This window comes from Kryptolebias marmoratus, linkage group LG15 (genome assembly GCF_001649575.2).
Source record: "Kryptolebias marmoratus isolate JLee-2015 linkage group LG15, ASM164957v2, whole genome shotgun sequence".
NCBI classification, from domain to species: domain Eukaryota; kingdom Metazoa; phylum Chordata; class Actinopteri; order Cyprinodontiformes; family Rivulidae; genus Kryptolebias; species Kryptolebias marmoratus.
In genome coordinates this window covers 7,492,468-7,513,245 of record NC_051444.1, presented here as the reverse complement: position 1 = coordinate 7,513,245, position 20,778 = coordinate 7,492,468, and the positions used below count along the sequence as shown (strand labels likewise).

The 20,778-nt window shown below is 36.2% G+C and overlaps 1 protein-coding gene across 1 annotated transcript in view; it reads left to right on the top strand.

The window, feature by feature from the left end:
* The window catches only part of galnt18b (UDP-N-acetyl-alpha-D-galactosamine:polypeptide N-acetylgalactosaminyltransferase 18b), an 82,479-nt gene that overhangs the window by 37,586 nt on the left and 24,115 nt on the right, over nt 1-20,778 (top strand). The window contains exons 2-6 of the mRNA XM_017439867.2: nt 703-898; nt 2,934-3,100; nt 9,303-9,486; nt 11,160-11,357; nt 11,557-11,671. Of these exons, the coding sequence (XP_017295356.1) occupies nt 703-898; nt 2,934-3,100; nt 9,303-9,486; nt 11,160-11,357; nt 11,557-11,671 (860 nt within the window). The remainder of the gene's footprint in view (nt 1-702; nt 899-2,933; nt 3,101-9,302; nt 9,487-11,159; nt 11,358-11,556; nt 11,672-20,778) is intronic.

Here is a 20,778-nt window from a genome sequence, read left to right as displayed (position 1 = left end):
CTTGTGGAGAAACTTCTATGCTCGAGATGGTTTTGCTTCTTTTTTACCCACTTCTTGTTCTTTATTTTTGCATTCTTTCCCTTCTGAATAAAACTCCCTGACTTTCAAACGCAGATGTTTGGCTGAAAGTGCAGTCAAGTGTCCTGAATGTAGTGCAGGCAGTTTAAAAACCGACTCCGATGTTTTATAAAGTCTGGACATGAAGCGAGTCCTGGAACACAAGCAAGAATTTAGTGGTAAACTGATTTTTTTTAAAAATACTCTGTCCTCATTCTTTTTTAAACCATTCCACCAAAATTATTACATATTAAATTTTGATTTATTATTAAAGGAAGGTTGTGTTTTATAGTTGTGACATATTGCAGTAAATTAGTTTCATTTTGTCCTCTCTGAGCTGGGTAAAGAGCAAAGTCAGCTGCAGAACAACCAACAAGCAGCTGGTAGGAGTGTGTTTTGTTCAAGGAGAGCTTCTCATCACTGGTGTTTTGTTTGAAGGGCAGCCTTTCTGCATCTCTAAATAACGTGTCACCCTTCACCTGCTAACATACATTACCGCACAAGGAATAAAGCATTCATCACAGTTATGTATAAGCTTTATTGTTCATCCACACAGTCTAAAATTCATTTCTGCCCAACCTCACAGGTAGACTATGCTGTGACCCAGACAAATATTCATACTATTTGTCTTCCTGTGCCTTCTAGAGACACCGGGGAGAGGAGAGGACGCCCAGCCGGACTCGTCATTCTCTGACTCATCGCTGTTCGCTCACTGGGGTCAGGAGCTCAGTCCCGACAACCGGCGAGTGGCGCTCAAAATGTTCCAATACTATGGATATAATGCCTACCTCAGTGATCGTCTCTCTTTAAGGAGGCCAATACCCGACCTCAGGCCAGATGGGTAAGACCACACAAAGTGTTCAAACGTGTCAGTGGTTTACTGAACAGAACAATGGAGATCTGTAAATTAGTCTGTGTTTGGGTAAAGTAGAAAGTGCTGCTTGTAAAACTATGAAAGGCACCCTGTGACAAGGGTGCCTTTCATGGTGGAGGGCTTTTTTTGGCACAACACCAGCAGACCCCAAAAAGGTCGACCAGATCATTTTTCTAAGTTTTGAAAAAAAAAAATGATGCCAAATACACCAAAAATATAAATAAATAAAATAGTTAGGCTTTGTTTTATTGTTCTTTTTTTAATCAGTGTTAGGGCTTAAAAGTTTTTTTTATTCTTGTGTTATTCCTAATATTGTTGATTATGACACATGCTATTGTAAGCATCGGCCCAGATTTCTTCAAACATCGTTGTTTTTGTTTTACAAAATCTGAAAGATTTTAATGTTTTTTAGTGAAAAACTGTTATAGTTATGAGGAAATGAAAGCAAACAAAAAAATAGTTCTATATATTAGCCATCAGCTGTTCTGATTACCTAACCCTGCCACTGCAGTCAGCCATTGAAAATCTATATCAGTTAAACCCTAGAGACTGTACTTGTAACAGTGGCTGTATGTGTTACAGAGATCAAATAACAAAACTATACCCAAGTTATATTTTAGGAGTCAGAATAGCTATGATTTCTTATTTTCTCGCAACCCCATTTTGTTTCTCGTTTTGTATTCACATAGTTTTGTCAAATCTAATAGCTGTTTGGTCTTTCATAAGAAAAAATGTCAAATATTTTATTAAAGTTTGCTTCAGAGCTGATTTTTTTTATTGAAGACTTTGTTTTACATTTTTTTGTCTTTTTTGCTATTAAAGTGCTATAACTCACTAAGAAATATATAAAGACTAATTTCGTTACATATTTTAGATAGTATTAATTTTTGTAAAAGACATTCACTTTGTCTTTCAGAAATAGTTTTAAAAGGAGCTCATTTTTGTCATGCTTGTCACAAGGGATACTGTTTTAAAAGGAAAACAAAGCAGAGGAGGGTCATGTTGAGTCGAGCCATAATAGAAAAATGCTGTTAGAAGTCCTACCTCTCTAACAGGGCTGTTAACAGGGTGTAAAATACATCACTGGTCTTTTGTTCAGTCCCTGGTTCCTGCAGTGGAACTAGAGGTTGTTATTGAAAAAACCCTCCAGAATTCCCTTGTTCCTAGAAAAAAAAAAAGAGTTTCTGTAGCCTTTGAATATTTCCTGCACATAAAGCGCCACATTCATACAAAGTGAAAACTGTTGACATTACACAGTGTTGGCTCTGATTCAGGTTTCCACCACAGCTTACGAGCATGTCCACATCACCGCGGTTACAGGAGTAGCTGAGGAAAAATCCTCATGTGAAAGTTTATACAGCTCAGAGATGTTCAGGGCGTTTCCTCCTCTGCACTGAACTCCATGCAGACCATTTATTCCCACTAATAGTGGCTCTCAGACCTCATCTGAAACTGTTGCGGGGAGGAGACATTGATCACACACATTTTACATTTCTGTTTCACATCTCCAGTAGCAGAGCCATGGAATGCTGTAAATACAGCAGGGGGGGACAGAGGATGAGAATTATGAACAGCAGCGTGACATTTACCAGGCTGGATGTGAATAAATTAGATGTCACAATTACAGCTCAATTCATTCTGTACAATTAGATGAAATGCTCAGGGCAAGAGATTATTATTGTTGTAGGTTTTAAAGGATGTAAAAGACCTTTTCTATGCAGTTTAACACTTGGAAGAGAATGGCTGTTTTATACATAATCAGCTGTTACATTTGTGTTTTCCCTTTCTGACCTGTATTTGTAGCATACAACACTTGTGCTTTAGTATGATAGCTGTTGAAGCATTTAAGCATTTGCTGGTTATAACCTAAAACCATACATTGATCGAGTATACAGTAAGGTCTTGATCATTTTATACAAAAAGAAGGAATTCAAAATGTATCTTTTAATCTTTTCTATTAGCCAAATGTCTAAAGTAATTTGATTTTTTTTTATCTTCACAGGTGCAGAAACATTTCTTATCCTCTGAACCTTCCTCAAGTGGGCATTGTGTTCATTTTTGTGAATGAAGCCTTGTCTGTCATTCTGCGGTCCATAAACTCTGCCATTAACAGGACACCTTCCCACCTTCTTAAAGAGATAATCCTGGTAGACGACAACAGCAATAACAGTAAGAAGCATCATTTTATACAACTTACAGCTGACACCTGAACCACTCCCTCAAATTGTTATTTTTCTGTTGTAGCTGAGCTTAAAATCCAGGCATGGCAGGTTTTTAAAGCTTTGGCTTTATCAACACATTGAAAGCAATGTGCATTCGTCTGTGGCAGAAGAGATATTCTGAATTCTTCAATACTCTTCTATAAGCTGCTATGAGATAACTGAGTGTTTATACTCAGTTACCCAACCAACCCATATTTCCAAAGCCAAGGAGAACAGCATCAGATAAGCAGCACACATATCAGTGCATCCGCTGTGTTGTGTGTTTACATTGGATGATATCAGAAAGTCACAGCTTCCTTTGCTTCTTTTTATTGGTTTGGAGAAGTTGCCCCAGCCCACAAACATAAAGAAGACTATTAGTTTTTCAAAATTCATTGCTAATTTTCATTTTAACAGACATTCTCTGTATTTTCTACGCTATACACTAACTGCAAGTTCAAGCCAGTTGAAGTTTCAGTTCCATTTGATAAGTTTAGATTCTCATGCCAAGTGATTCAATTTTTCTCACGCTCAGAGTAATAAATTGGATAGATAATATTAATTTAAGTTCTTTTATAAAACTAAAAATGCATTGTTTTAGCCAAATGATGTATGTCTTAAGCTGTAGACTGATGAAAATAGTGTGGTTATGACTGAAAGTGAGGATCTAGAAAAGTTTTGAAAAGCATTACAAGGTTGAAGTACCTAAAATGTAGCTTGTTAATTGGATAACAGTTTGTGTTTCTGGAATGTGGCAACAAAATGATGCCTTTGTTTGCTGAATTCTTACAAACTCCCTTTGACTGACAGAGACATGATGAAGTTGTGAAACATCTTTCGTCTTCTGACTGCATCTTGATTATGTTTACAGAAGCCAGTTTGATATCTAGTCATTCGTTGGGGAAAATAGCCCTACATTCACTGATCAGTCAGCTGTTTAATTACTGAAGCAACTTTTCCAGAGGAAACTGCTGTTCTGAGAGCATCGAGACTTCCAGCAGACAGTTATTTGAGATAAAGAATGGTAATGAGCTTTGTTACCACTTGGATTACATTGCAGTTGTTTTAGTAACATTTTGCTCATTATTGGACAGATGATAAACATTTTGTTCTGGAATTTTCCTTTTACTCATCAGTCATTTACAAAAAACTGGCTGCTAGTTGTTGAAGTGGTCAATTGTTCTTGTTCAACTGTTGGCCCTTACATATCTGAATATGCTGAAGAAGTATAAGCACACTGGCCTTGCATTCAAAAATTCAAAAGTTTTATTTTTCTCACCTGCAAAAGTTTGTAAAATGAGTTAACTGGAGATGTTCAGTGAAAACTATCCAGAGTCACAAAGTTGACAGAAAAGAGAGGAAATGTAGAAACGCCTCAGTAGTCTTGTGGAGAAATCAGTGATATCTGCTGCTCGTCCGATGGCCTCCAGGCTCTTTTAATGTTAATTAGGGTTCGTGCTCACTGGATTGAGTCGGTGGATGAATAACACTAATTAGCTGCAAAGCCAGGAAACTTAGCCTGAGGCACGTAACAGACCAGCAAGGTGATGAGGTGTTTGCATCTGTCTTGTCTGCATTTTTCTGCTTAATTCTTACATCTGCAAGCGCTGGATCTATGGCAAACAGTGTCAGGTCGAAAAGATATTCCGTGTGTCCTGGCATTACGCTTGATTATCACTGAGGTGGCTCTTGTGTGAGATAGGTGACTTCAATTTGTCATTTAAGCCACAAAAAATACATCTGAAATGACCTGTGAAAAGTGGAGTTAGTTGTTTATAGTGCAGGACTCTGTTTTAAAGGCAAAAGATGCAATAAATAGGTAATGGCACTGCACCAAAGTCATCTATAACTTTTATGCTTTTAAATTGGCTATGTTGCTTGTAACAAGGATTGAGATTATCAACATGGGAAATACTGCTTGCCAAAGTCAATAGAGCAAAACGTGGCATATCCTACAGGCTGCTGAAACCAAATTTAAATCAATGTGGGTTATTTCGTTAATTTAACACCGCAGAATAAGCATGGCCCTGCTCCCTCAGGCTAATATTGACAAGAAAGTTGAATATATCCAAAACTGGCTATCAGAAAATGTAAATGTGAAATCCCCAAGTATGTTCACATTCCTTCTAGCAGAGGCATGTTACCACATAGCAGTAAACATTCATTTTTATAACATGATTGAGAACTAAAGAGTCATTGTCTTACGTTTCTTCAGAGACCCAAGTCACGCTTTGACATTTTGCTGATGGCATTTCACCCTGTTTGCTTGAACACTCTGTCACACTGTGTCTGATAAGCCCGGTGTTATCATTATAACCATGACTGTGAATCTCGTCTCCTCTAAATGTCATTAGCCTGTTGACCCATGATGCTGCTGAGATTGTTGAAGGGGTCACCGTCCACAGGTAACCCCTCAGGCACCTGCAGTTTTACATTACATCTGCCAATGTTGCCGCTCAACTTTGAGAGGTATTAGCATGCAGGAGAACATGTAGCCATCAAGGGAAAGAAGGGCAAATTGACCCTGCTGATTCCTCTTTAATTGGATAATGTCCCAAGCTGTGGCTTGAGAAAGGCTCAACCGTGTGGGGGCTGGATATAAGGGAGGGGCCCATGTATTAGACAAGCTGTCCAAAAGACTTATAGTTTTCTTCTTTAACATATATGGTAAGGAATTTTGTGATAAGCTGTTATCTTCAAAGAGAAGGGAAATAAAAAAAAAAGTATGTAGATATGGAGCACTGTCTTGGCAGGATTGGTAATTGTCAGGAACTGCCTGAGTTAGTGGATTTTATCGCCAAGATGTTGAAGCCTTTCAAGTGCTAACTTTTTGACTATAATTTACTGAAAAAAATACAACTCTCAGTTTATTTCATAAACTTAGATATCAAAAAGCTTGTCTATTCTTTGATATATTTTATATCTAATAAAAAATTCAAATTGTTATAATTTATAATTTTACACTAAAAGAAACAAACAAAAAAAGTAACTGGTTTAAATGGTTAAAATGTCCCAGTGGTCTAAAAGCACCTACTGTTGTTTCACATCTATTTTGGCTTATCTGCTGACATAATATAAGATTGACAATGTTTTAATTAGTGATGAATCTCATGATTAAAAGAATCAATGTGTTCATTATCTTGGGATGCACATTTCATGTCTGCAGATTGTGGGTCCTCTGCTGCACCGTGTATCATCCTACAATGTTTCTACAGTAGCCCAGAACAAATGAAGCAAACAGTCTCCAGTGTAAACCTTTCATGTACTTTGAATTTTTTTTTTTTTGAGCCCACCATAATCTTTCCTGCAAAGCAAATAAGGGAGCGTGTGATATATAAAATATATTGAGCTTTGAAAACTCAAAAAAAGGTAATTTCTTGTTTTTCATGTTTAAAAATGTGTAAAATATAGTAACAAAATTATATATTTATAATTATTATTTTTATTTATGTAGTTATTCATTTATTTATTTGTTTACTAAGTTAGTTAGTAAGATTTGGGAGGGATTTTTCCAGAACACATCTCTGTGAGAGGAAGTAAGATTATGAGGATTCATTCAGCACCTCAGGTGTTCAGAGAAGTTCCAGCAACCAGTTGGACATCTAGTATGAATTTGTTGGAGGGGTGTCTAATGAAAGCTGGAGGGCGCACAAAGCTGGGATGATATCAGCAAAAAGCAGCAAAGCTGAACCTCAAGCTGGAACTTCAGCAACAGTGTTTCTGAGCCAACTGCCAATGGGCCATGGGTTTGATTGCTGAGGAAGAGCCAGTATCTGCTGGATTTTTCTAACACAGATTTTCCAACGGTAGAGTTGTGCTGCGAGAAACTGCCAAGCAGTGCGGAGCAAACTACACAGCAAATGTGAGACCTGTAACCATGCCGATTTGCCATCTGCTGTGCAAGCAGTAATGCCTGAATGGCGATAAATGATGGTTTTATTTGAACACTCATGAATAGAACATTCAGGGATGGAAGCTCTGACAACACTGCTGTAATTGAACTCACATGAACATACCACAAGGTTATTAAAAAGTGTAGTATATGTGAAACCAGCCATAAATCGAAGAAAATTATCAGTAAAGTAACCTTTTAATTCAACATGCACCAAACTGCTTCAAAGAATACTTTAACTGGGGTTTAAATGCATGTTAAATGCATGTATTGTGCAGTTATGGAATCAAAAGCTATGTTGTATGGATACAACATAGCTTAACACAAACTCTGCATTGTTACTGTGTCATTTCTGACTCAAGGCAGGATAGAGCTGACCTAAATGGTCTGTTCATTTTTCCACTCACCATTAGCTTTGCTCATTATCTTCTGAAAAACATTTTTCTTAGACTTACCATCTTATGTTGCTGGATTTATTTCAGGACTACACAGTGGCATTTGGAAACCTGTTTTGTGTTTGTTCCAGTACAACTCTGTCCCAAACATGTTTCCAGCCGAGCTTCAGCAGGATATCAGTCCTAAAAGATTGATGAGGGCTAGCCATCAGCCATTTCTGGTGTAATGAACTGTGCTTTATTGTGATTTGTTATGAGGCATAACACTGCATTATTCTTTCTTTCAATTCGAAGCACATTAGGGTGTCTTAATTATTAATGAAATAAGTTGTTAAATCTTTTGCAGCAGTTCATGTAAGTCACTCCGGCTTTCTTTCAGCTAAAATTATGAACTCAAAGTAAAAGAATTAGGATGCTAATCTGTTTGCTAAATGTTTTCAAACTTGATTTAGTACAAGAATGACTCAAATTGAATTTACACTCAAAATGCTAGTTTATTGCATTAAGTCTGAGGGACAAAACACTAACCTCTGCATCCTGAAGAACCATGCAGAATACCACAGAGTCTCATGATTAGTCTCAAAACTAATCAACTTTTGGACTAAGCTAACAAAAAAAGGGCTATAACTCAGTCAATTTTTACAGATACTGAGTTAAATTTGGTGTGGTATTATATGATATTGCACATAATGTTCTTTTCGAGGTTTGACCAAATCAGCTGTAATTCCTTCACGTCTGAAAATAAGATCTTAGTCTAAAACTCTACCATTAGAGGTGGCAGGAGACTTGCATTCCATCAAGAAATGCAAGGCCTTTTTATTCAGTTTGTTTTCAGGCTAGAGATTGCCAACCGTCTCAGTTCTAAAGGTTTGTTGCACCTGTTTTATAAAAAAAATAAAAAATAACTATAATCCGAAGTGACCATCGAATAGTGTTAAAAATAGCTTGTTGCATGATCAACATGGTCATGGCCACAACATAATAATAAGGTAATGAGGTATTATTACATGGCTGTGGGTTACAGCAGCCTGGGTTATTAATGTGTGAAAAATGATAACTGAACTGTGGCCATGTCTTAATAATCTGTGTCTGCAAAATAAAAAATCTGTTTCACTAAACACTGAGAAAAGGCTATGCATAGAGTATAGATAAATTTGATTTATTCTAATATATTCTTATCTTGGAATGCAATATAATGATATTCTGCAGTTTCTTGCAGTTAAATATAACGTCATCATTAGTAAAATTCCGTTTAGGCAGCCTGAGCTCAAATATATTCAAAGGTTCATGTGAAATTTATTGCTTTATTTGACTGACAGTTCAGTGGAGACTTGTGTCCTAATTGTGCCACATTACACAGCAGTCTTTGAAGCTTTAGCTTTTTGACCATTCTTGACATTTCTTTTCATTTAAACTCAAAATAAAAAAGTCTTAATTCTACTGTCTTAAATCCTTACATTTTCGAGGATGGCAGAAATGATCCTTCCACCAAACATTAATAAGTGACACTAACTCTTGTCCTGTAGCGTATGATGATTCATCACACAATATGAATCTCAGGCAATAAAGAAGTTATTCTTTTAGGACAAACATTCTCCATGTTCTGTGTCTTCAATATTACCGTACAACGTTATGACTGTTAGGCCCCATGTCAAGTCTGCAGGTCTGGCTCGAGCTGCAGCCTCTTCGGTTTACTGATCAAATCAGTGAAGCATCACTTTCTTTGTCCTCTGACCACAGAAAGACTGCCCACTGGAGGAAGACAAAGTCTTTTGGGTGGAAATATTCTCAGAAACAACTTTCATTTCACTCATAAATGGATTCTTCAAAAACTCTTTAGCTCTTGATGTGAAATGCATATGTATATGTGTGTTTTTTTGCAGATGAGCTAAAGGAGAAGCTGCAGAATTTCGTGTCTGAGACGAACAGCCAGCGTCCAGGATTCATTAAGATGGTGCGGCATGCCAAGCAGGAGGGTTTGATCCGGTCCAGAGTGAGTGGATGGAGGGCCGCCACTGCCCCGGTTGTTGCCCTGTTTGATGCCCACGTTGAGTTCAATGTCGGCTGGTGAGTCACTCACAAGTGTGGCGAGGTAAAATTAGCTGAGCTCAACAGATGAGCCCTGGCTTGAGTCATTTGACCTGTGGAGTGGGGAGAGGGAGGTTACAAAAATATATTTTATTTTTAAACACAGCTTTGCAAAGTTAGATTTGTATTTTAATAGTGCCTGTATTCATATTAAACAACAACACATTTATATAACACTTTAATTGGAAGGATAACCTCAGTGCAGTTCAGACTCTCAAAATGTTGGAATGTTTTGTAAAGTGTAGCAAAATGTACCAGTGTTCAAAATATTCAACATTTATTCTATTAAACACTATACAAAGATGTTGCAAGTGATAAATTAGTTATTTTTCTAAAGATGAATGCACTTATTGGCCATGATATCACAACCAAACAGCTACACAGGAATGGGTCTATTTTTGCCACCAACTGTGTGTTCATTTTGAATATGATGCCAGTAACTCAATTCAAAGTGTTGGTAAGAAACAACAACAAACTGGAAAAGTGCTGTGTAAAATCCAAAAAAAAAATCCAATCTTTCCAGCACACAAACTGGTACTTACATCCATACTTTCAATTTTGGAGAATTTTCAGTTTGATATAAAGTAAAAATGGATAAAAATGTGATGGAAGTATGCAAAAAAAAAATATGCAAACCATTTTGTTTGAATATTCTGATACATTTGTTTTTGCAAATGTCAATTCTTTAATTTTTACTATAAGTGTTTAATTGGTTGGATCTGTCAGTTCAGCTGAATGTATTGCTTGTAAAAAACAAATGGCTGTTCTGACATAGTTGGAAGATTTTGTGATTTTAAGTAAAAACGTGTGCAGAGATTGTTCTAAGGTTCTGACAAACAGGTAATAGCTACTTAGACTTTCAAATTTGTTTAAGAAAGTAACCAGGCCTTATCTCTTCAACTGTGCTTTCCTTTTCATTATCTCCACACAAGAGTGTCTGACTCATTATGCAGGTTATTTGTTGATTTGTTGCAAAAAGAGCAGGAGTTTATGTTCGTCTTCCTGCAGTTTGATGCTCAGCTCGCGTGTACTGATGTGCTTTTTTACCCTCATTTGTAATTCAGTTTTTTCTTTTACTTCTGTGGGATTTTTTGCTCTAAACAGAGTTGATCGCTTCTGTTCCATTAATTTTTATTTTTTTAGGTCCTTGTTTTTTATCTTTTTTAAAACACATTTTATTTATTTCGGAAAGAGATTTGTTTTTAATTTTTTTCATACCTGTATGATCATATAACTAAAAAAAGAGAGGAACAACAAACAAATCTATACTAAGAATATGGCTACTTCACTTGTTTAGTTTACCTTTAACACCAAATCTGCACACAAGATACAATTCCAGACTTTCATAATTTGTTTTTATTATGTGTGACTTTGGTCTGTACAAAACAAAGACCAGTGTCTTTAGCAGTAATAATAAAGTAAATGTATTGCACAGTAGCTCTGACTGAACTGTATGTAAGTGAGTAAATAGCACTTATTGCCTTATGTTTGGATGAAAAATAACAGTGTTTTCATGAATTATCAAGCTTTTTTTGCTTATTATGCTGGTTTGAATCATCTCTTGACTCTCTTGACGAGCACAAGTGCAATGGAGAAAGCCTGTGAATCCAAATACACACAGTGAAATGGCTTTCTTTCCTCCATATTTATAGGGCTGAGCCTATTCTGCAGAGAATTAAAGAGGACAGAACCCGCATAATATCCCCATCATTCGACAACATCAAATATGACACGTTCGAGATTGAAGAGTACCCGCTGTCTGCTCAGGGCTTTGACTGGGAGCTGTGGTGCCGCTACCTCAATCCCCCCAAGTCCTGGTGGCACAATAATAACAAAAGTGCACCTATTCAGTAAGTAAACACAACTCTGGCTTATTAGCCTAATTGGTATCTGACATTAACATCTGACAAATGTCAACCCTGTAAAAAGGCCATTTCAGCAGTCATATGAACAAATAATGTTGTGCACTGTCATATATTTTTCCATGTCCTTACTGTCACTATAGTAACTGAAAAACAACGCTCATGTTTATCATCCTAAATCTCGCAGGAGCCCGGCACTGATTGGCTGCTTCGTGGTAGACAGGCTGTACTTTAAGGAGATCGGTCTGCTGGATGAAGGCATGGAGGTGTATGGGGGAGAAAATGTGGAACTGGGCATCAGGGTGAGTAATAACATCAAGCCTCTGGCCATGGACTCTAATGTTCATTCAGGTCATATGTGGATCGTTTTCCGTAATGTTTTTAGGAGGAAGGTTTTATTACATAAAACTCTAAACTCTCTTTGACGTGCGTATTTATAGGATGTGTATTACTGTATGTATGATGTGTATTATAAGCTTAGGATGCATTTTAGTGCTATATTGTTCTTTTTTTTACAGATTGCTTCAGTAGCTGAATCAAATAAAACTGTGGTACAGAGCTCTAATTTTTTACTCAGTTCCAAACCTTTAAAACTGGTCAGTAAACTACGTCACACTACGTCACAAAACAATTCCACTTAAAATTCCTTGTCAGTCTTAGTTGCATATTCATTTATTTCCTGTGAATAAAAAAGCTGGAGAGGAAAACCCTTTAGAAAGTCTTACTGTGCTCTGATTTGTCAGCCCAGTGACCTGATAAGATACCCCCCAGTGTTCTGAATTAGCTGTGAGTGCACATCCAGCCATCAACAGTTTAAAAGCCTAACATGCATCAGCAATGCCTTGACAACATGGAATTTAAGCAGGACTTTTTTTTAGTGAAAATGGTGAGAAAACAAAAAAAAATCCCTGCAAATATAAACATAATTTTATGGATATTACAGCCTATTTACATAACCTTACCTTACTGCACATCAACTACATTTTTTTTGGTCCTATAAAATGTGCAGTTCCCATCTATAAAACTGTTGTTTTCTTTCCTAAATGAGGACAATCAGCATGAATTGTCAATAATCAGAGTTGTTTCACTGGGTCTTGGGAATTGCAAGTTAGAACTAATCAAAATCTGACAAGCTCAACTGAAGAACTTAAACTATGTGCATTTTAAATGGTGCCTCAGTATCGACCAAATTCATTGGTCTGTGTTTGGATCATGGAACAAAACCAAGTTTGTGTCTTGAACTAATGTCTCTAAATTTGGTACAAGTTGGACTGAATACTGATAAGTTTGGCAAATATTACTGAACCAAGTAGCCACACCAAAACTGAGCTGTTGCCAGAACTTCAGTCAGTTTGGTTTATCACTTGTTCCTCTTGGCCTCTTTAAATATTCTCATCCACATTAGCTTGAAAGATTTTATGTTGCAGCCACTGACTAAACAATTTAACCACTGTATGGTATAATATAGTATAAATTAAGAAATACTGAACTAGAATTAGCCTGTAACACCCCTTTTGACAGTAAGAAAAACAATGAATATTGCCAACTTTTAAAACACATCAAAACAGGTTACCTGTTGTAAATCCAATTCATGAACTTTTACATAAACAAATGAACACAGCAGCATAGATTGGCATCCTCTTCTGACTGTGTAGCTTTAGGAAGAACAAATAATCAGCACTGAATAAATCTAAACTCATTTTCCGACTTCTTGAACTTTAAGTCATTATTACCATTAGCATTGCACAAGAAGAGAGCACTGAAGTTATCCAAAGCATAAAGATGCACTATATCCGTTATCCTTTTCACTGTGCTGTAATTAATTTGTACACCAAGAGCTCTGTTTGTAAGCTGAAAATTACTTGGCATATATTCAATTCAACAGTATGACAAGCAGATGGGTCAGAGTGAGAACTACCCTTCTTAGGAATTACTAATGATAGCACCCACAAACTGCAGATAGATCATTAGGAGCTAACAGCCTGTTCGATAACAGCAAGATGTGAGGGACTTCGCTTCTTCAGCTACACACTCACGAGAAAGGACTGCAAGAAGGACATTTTGAGAAGTTTATAACAAAACTCCTTATGTAGATATATCTAACTGGTGACAGGAAAACATCTTTTTTTTATATTTCTTTCCAGAATTAACTTGTTTTTTAAAACTGTTGGACACAGTAATTTCCCCATTTATGACCGGCCACTTTAAATATAGGCATACATCGCTTTAGTCCAGTTATGAGCCAAGCTACATCACTATAGTTCAATTATGAGTCAAGTGTGAACCACAGGGCTTTAAGCATTACATTGACAATCTTTATGCAGTCCTTGATGTCCTCACATAAAACTAAAACAACTTAAACGGACCTCAAGTTTTATTTTTGCCAAATGAGTGTTTGTGCTGGCAGAACCAGACTAAAGATCCATGCTAGAAAAAGAAAAATATATACATTTGGACCATAAACTGACTTAAACAGTTTGTCATAAGCATCAGATCTTAGATTATGTGGTTGATACACAATAACAGAAATGTTTTCCAAAAACCTTTTTGACCTAGCTTGCTAACTATGCTGCAAACCCCTCATAGGAAAAAGGGAAAAAAAAAGTCCTGAAAGTGTCTTCGTGACAGTAACGTTTTTCAAATCAACGAGTGACCCTTTGATTGCTTTAATGAAGTCATTATGGCCTTCTGCAGCCAAATGTTGCCCACTCCTGATTTAGTTCAGTGCTTTGTTTGATTTAAGTTCAAGCCTACGCTGTAATTTACTTTACTGCTCTGCTGTTCACTAACTTTGTGAAACTGGACTGAAGAAGCTCGACCCCCTGCTTAGACGAAAATGTAGTTTATAGTTCTGTTGCTGCTTTGAAACACACTGTGACACAGTCGACTGAAAGCTTCAAGACTGGAAAACTCTGTCTTGTCCTCATATTATAAATCCCATAGAGCAGCAGGCTCTGTCTGCCTGTCTGCCTGCCTGTGGCATTTTTGTCGTGGCCCCCCCAAAACACCTGCCAGCACACAGACAGGCTGTTGACGTATCCTCAGAGATTCACTTAAACCAGGCCAGCAGCTCCAGGCCTTGGCTGTGACTTTAAAGACCTTCAGTTGTAAAAGGGTGAAATGAATTCCTGATTTCTGTTCACATTTGGTCACAATGTTCTTACATACAGTTTTATCAGGTAGACCTCTTTGACTTTGAAATACCCGATATCTCATATTATATTTTTTACTGACGTTGGATAAGAAAAAAACAAAACCTGCTTTAAAATACCACAGTTTTTGCTTTACCAAATGGGGATTAACATTTCAAAAACCACATTTCAAAAATTGTTTTACAAAACACAAGTTAAACTAAACTTAGATTCTCAAAAAGTATGTAAAATAGTCCTTTTCAGTCTCAGAGTATAGTACTGATGTTCACTGATTCAGTTATTTACAGATAATCTTAATGCAGCAGGTGAGGCTGTTTTTTTTTTATTTGTGCTGAACATTTCATGAGTCGGTGAGTCTTTAAGTTGTTTTTAGTAAAACAGCTGTGAGAGTTCTATGAACGTTATTTTATTTTGTTTCATTATGGGTTGTGGGTTGAGGAGTAGAGGCGGAGGGGAAGAGACTGTGACAAATCTTATTATAGGAGGACAAACTGTGAGATTTATGTCTAAATTAAACAGGCAAAAGGCACATTTGAAGCAAGCCTGAACTACAGTTTAGCAACAAGCCTAAAAATGCAATCAGCAACTGGCAATATATTTACAAGTGACTTTTGGAATTTAAAAAAAAAGAAACATTTCTGCCAGTGGCTTCTGGTGAACAACAGACCAGACCAGAAGGAATGAAACCTTTCAACCCAAGTGCAATTTATGTGCAGTGGTGCCCTCTCCTAATGGGTGGTGCTCCATGCATTCCTTCCCCTAAAGTCTGCAACATGAAGGTAAAACTAACACTGCATAGAAAGTGAAAATCATCAAAACTGAAAGAAAAGTGTCTTTTCAAATGAGCAGTCAGCAAAAAAAGACATTCAAAATACAAAAATGTTGTTTTGACACTGACAGATCTTATTTTTATTACCTGTAATATATTTTACAGTACAACTTATTCCAGTATTTCTTTGAATATCAATACTTTTTTCAGTTTATGTGTTTTAAACTCTATTCTTCTGTTTTTATGTAGTGTTTAATTTTTAATGCCAGTTTACATTGACATTAGCTGCCATCATTCTGGCTCCATAAACACAGAGTCTATGTCGTTGTTTGAGGAGAACTGAATAGCAAACTAGCACTTTTTAAGGAGAACAACCAGATCAAAATTTCAAGAGAATTCATCCTTTCAGGATCCAAGTTATGCATGCCTGCCTGATCCAAATGGTATCAGTGGAGGACTTTGTATGCTTGGTTACACAAACATCAACTTGTGGTGAATCTGCATCACTCTGCAAAGACACAGCTGTAATGCTATAACCAGGGGAAGGAGGTTTCTGCAAGGTAGTTGTCTTTCTATGTATAATTCAAAAAGCTAAAAGCCAAAGTTTGCTGGATGTAAATCTAGTCCCACGAGGGTCTCTTCAGCCAACTTTGAAGCTAATAAATTTTAAATAATCACCCAAAGCCGATGATGGGTAAAACCACAGTACAGTCGGAAATCTGAAAATGATCAAACAACACAGGCAAAGCCAAAGTTACTGCTCAAGTACAACGAACCAGAAGCAACTACAGCCTGTTCAATTTTACATTTGTGTTTTACAGAAGCATTTTCTCTGAGAAAAGGCATTGGATGTTGGTTTTCCACTTAGCATACAGGTTTAAGAAAAGATTGGGTGTAGATTTAATATATAAGAGTAATAAATTCATTTAGTCATGAAAATGCACATAGCAAACAAAAGCAAAAAACCTAAAACATAGTACAAACACAGATCCATTAGCTATCCTGATGATAATTTAGCATTTTATTGGTTTTTGAAGCTCACTATAGCATGAAAGTCTTCCCCATTATCTGTAATCAGGATATCCACTGGCTACACTGGAAGCACAGTATTATTGGCCACTGCTCCAAAAGGAATTAACATCCAGTGAGTCCCAGATCGATCTAATGAATGCAGGGAAGTTATGATGATGGTTTCCTGCTGTAATATGCTGAAATTGAATCCTGGTATGTGTGATCAGTGTCCGGGATAAATCAGACTGCGGTGTTAGATCCCCAATCTAAATTTGTCCTGTTTGGGTTTCACATATCAGCGTGTTCAATTGTTTTCTGAGATGAATGTGCTGCAGATCTAATAAGTAGGTTTCTCTGTGGTGGTTCATCAAGTCAGACTGTGGAGAATACACGGCGAATTACCATAAGAACCCCAAAACTGAATTATCATTCAAGTGATTTCCCAAAACAACTGTAAATACTTGATATTGCACTACTAAAGCCAACATGGGACAATGCATCAAAAGAGGACCAAAACGAATGTCTTTCTCAACCAGCAAGGTTGTGTTGAAAAGCGAGGTCTATAAAAAAAAAACAATTATGCAGCAAGCTGTGTGCACATTATTTACAGAAGTGGCAATAAAACACCATTACTGTCAGAATAATTATTTACCTGGCCGTTTTCTGCCAAATCTTCAGCACACAATTTGTTTTCAGTGTGACCAAAGTAGTATTTGTTTGACAAGTTTATCTGTGGAAGGTGCAAATAGAGTATACAATAAATTACACTCAGAGATCTTCATCATTCTCTAAAATTTAAAGTTGCAGTTACAGTTGCAGTTGTCTTTTTTAATCTGTAGACACAATCAATGTTCATTGTGATTAATCACTTGGCTCTGTGTGGGTAATTGCAATTATTTGCCAATCATTTAAATTATGTAATCTGTGAAAAACTATTCTAGATCATGTAATGGTTTTAAGTGCATATAATGTATACCCACTAGAAAAGTGCCATCAGTTTTCTTCAGTAACTGACTTTGACTTGCGTGGGTGTTGCTGTTTTGCAAAGTTTGACCCATTTTTAGGAATATCTCTGGAAAAAGATAAGTAAATTACTTCTATTTAGCCTTTTAGCGTCCAAATGGGTCCAGGCTTTAGAGTAAATAAAATCAGTTCATTACCTTGTCCAGTGTTTTAGTAGTGACTTGCTGTCCATACAGATTGCCGAGTTGGTAACAATCTTATCAGCTGCAGGCTACAATTAGGACACACTATAGTTAGGAGGCTGAATTACAGAAATATTACAGTACTTGACATCATCAGGGAACTAAAACAGCCTGGTGCCTGGATTGTTTGTGACACTGTCGGCTAAACTGCATCTGGTGAAAACTACACTTGCTAAATCAGCTGGCGAACAGCAGTTTCTTAATTCTGTGGCCAATAAAAATTTTATTCTCAGCTGGAACAGACTGTAGATCGGGAGTCTACTGCATAATTATCAGTAATACTTGTTTTAATGCCATTAAAGGAAGACTGGGTTAAACTGTTTAAAATGCATGTATGTGAAAATCAGTTGGATTTATTTACTGGATACATTTAATTTTGTTAATGGTAGAATAGATTTATTACTCAACTGAACTTTTTATGTAACAAAATTCTTCTCACAGCAAAAGCAAGACATAAACTAGAAGGGCAGTAAAATCAATTTTTTTAGCACCATAGCAATATGTTCACAGACATAAACAGTAACAGTGGTTATAAACTCCAATTGATTTTATTATTTCATGTGTTTTCATCTTCTGAAGTCTGGGGGTAATAAAATTTCAAGGGAATTAGCAAATTCCTACTTTGTACTTCAATAGTAATAATAATAATAGTATTAATTGAAATTTGTTTTTATTTACTTTGATTACACCTAAATAATAAAACAGATCTAGTGTATAACTACATTAGTTTGTGAAGTTTCAGGGAATAAACAGATCTGTTTGACTGCCGTTTTGATTTTCTCCATTAAGTACAAAAAAACTGAGGTCCATGTTATAATTTATGGTGAAAACAAAACGTTGCAGCAGACTCAGGCTGTAATTGTAAAACAGTCCTGATTGAGCGCCATGACCCCTGGGCGGCTGAAAATCTATGGCTTCCCACCGTGTAATCTCAGACCAGCAGCACAATCAATGAGAAAGTCTTTTGTCTAACAGAGGTGATGTGAATGGTGATGCAGGCCTCTTGTACAAAATGAAAATATCACATCTGTATGCATCGTAAGGTGATTCTTGTCCTACAGTGATGCCATCAACACATAAGTCAATACTAAAAAAGTGACAGTTTTCAGCATCTAGCAGGAGACTTTTACATTCAGGATTTTCATTGTGGTAAATGTTAAAACATTATTTTAATCGTGGTAATATTGACAGAAGTTTCTACTTTAATAAGCAGCAGTCTGTTCAGATTAGATTGGCTCCATTACTCTGTCTCGTTCTCAAATGGCTTTATAAATTATTTTTATTACCTACAAAGGAGAACATGGCTGAGCTCCAGAACTCATGTAAGTAAACTTTTAAAGACCACACTACCTTTTATTTGATCAAACGTATTTGTAAATTTGAAAGGTGCTAAAGTAAAAGGCTGCTTTTATTGCTGTCTAACAGTTTCTAAAGCTAAATCTTTATAGTGTTCCAGGTTTCATTCCACTCTGTAGAAAGTTATATTGCCTGTCCTGTACAACACAACAAAATATATAAGCAGGAATGCTCTTATTTGGGTAAATAAACCTTTCAAATGCAAATACAAACATCTGGTGACTTTTGAAGGGTGGCCCTCTGACACATTTTTTTTATTTTAGTTCTGATTATTGTAAAAAAAAAGATGAAATGGGTTCATTATAAACATTAAACTTAGTTTTGACTCATATTTTTCTAGGTGCATTCATGATCACGTCTGCTCAACAAAGCCAAGCAGTTCAGCGTTTCTTCTTTTTGGGTTTTTATTTTTGAAAGAAGCACCTTTTCTTAGCGGTTGCTTGTGGGATTTTCCTAACGCAGATGTGCCAAAGAGATACTCATCGTTTAAGACTGCTGAATTAAATTCTTTTTAGTTTTGCCTCTGGAGGTGAAATCACTCTACAGGAGTCACGGCAGCATTTTCAAGGAAACACTGCTCTTTTCTGTGGTGATTCAAACAGGAGGTTATATCTCAAATGTTCAGGAGCAGTTATCTGCCTAGCTTGTAGTTATTGTTTTATATTCTTTATAACCAAAAGCTCTTTTTAATAAAGATTATATACTTTATATACTTTACTTTAACAAATAAAAAAAACCACAAAAGCTAAAATGTGTTTTATAAAGCAAGTTTATTTGGTTGTTGGTTCAGACCAAATAATACGATGATGGCTTCTCGTCTGTACAGTAATTCAGTTTAGTCAAAAAATGTGACCTACAAAATAAATTAAACTTTTTTTAGCAAACATTAATGCATTCATGAGAGATGTTTGGGTGTTTGTTCATAATTTAAAGCCATTGTTTGAGTTTTCACTTGTCTGTATGATTGCTTCATCATTTTATGCTTTAATTTGCACTTCATTAACGATTTATTTTCAAGGATAACATTGAGAGCCAAATGAGGGTCAATATTAATTACATGTAAAACTCTTCCTCATGTTGCTACCAGCTGATTCTCAGTTCTCCTGTCAGTCTATCGCCTTGCCTTTCACACAGCACATCTTCTAGGTACACTTGGTACATTTTTCTTACGTGTTTGGCAGCAGCTTTCCACACTTCTCTTGTGGATTTAGTGTCTTTCTCTTTATGACATCCTGAAAGAGGTAGCTATATCATCCCTTGCAGGGCTCTGGAGATCTTTCTTTGTGTCTTCAGCTTTATGTTTGAGGTTGTTGTCCTGCTGAAGGATAAACTTGGGCCCGCTCTGCTGAGACTATAAAATGAAAACCAACCGAACTTTTGAAGAGAAACTAAAAAGTTGAGCAGTGTTAGCTGTTTTTCCTCAGCTAACACTTCTGACATTGTTTAAATTTAAAATGTTTTGACCTAATAATTTACAGAGCGTGTTGTGGGAGGTGATTGTTGGTACTTTTATACTTGACAGGTTTTTGAAAGCAATAAGTAAAGTATTTCTATAAGCCTCTTGTTTTCATTTGTCATTCTGTAAATACCAGAAGACTAAAACCAAACACATTCAGTTTTAAATTAAAACTATGAAGACAAACAAACAAAAAGAAATGCATCCGATTAAAATTAGGATGCCAAAATCAAAAATTAAAACCTGAAATTTATATTACTTTTCCACTAATGTCTCATTATAATCTTTTAAATTAAAAGGCATGCAACCATATACAGGTGCTGGTCATAAAATTAGAATATCATGAAAAAGTAGATTGATTTCAGTAATTCCATTTAAAAAGTGAAACTTGTATATTATATTCATACATTACATACAAACTCATATATTTCAAATGTTTATTTCGTTTAATTTTGATGAT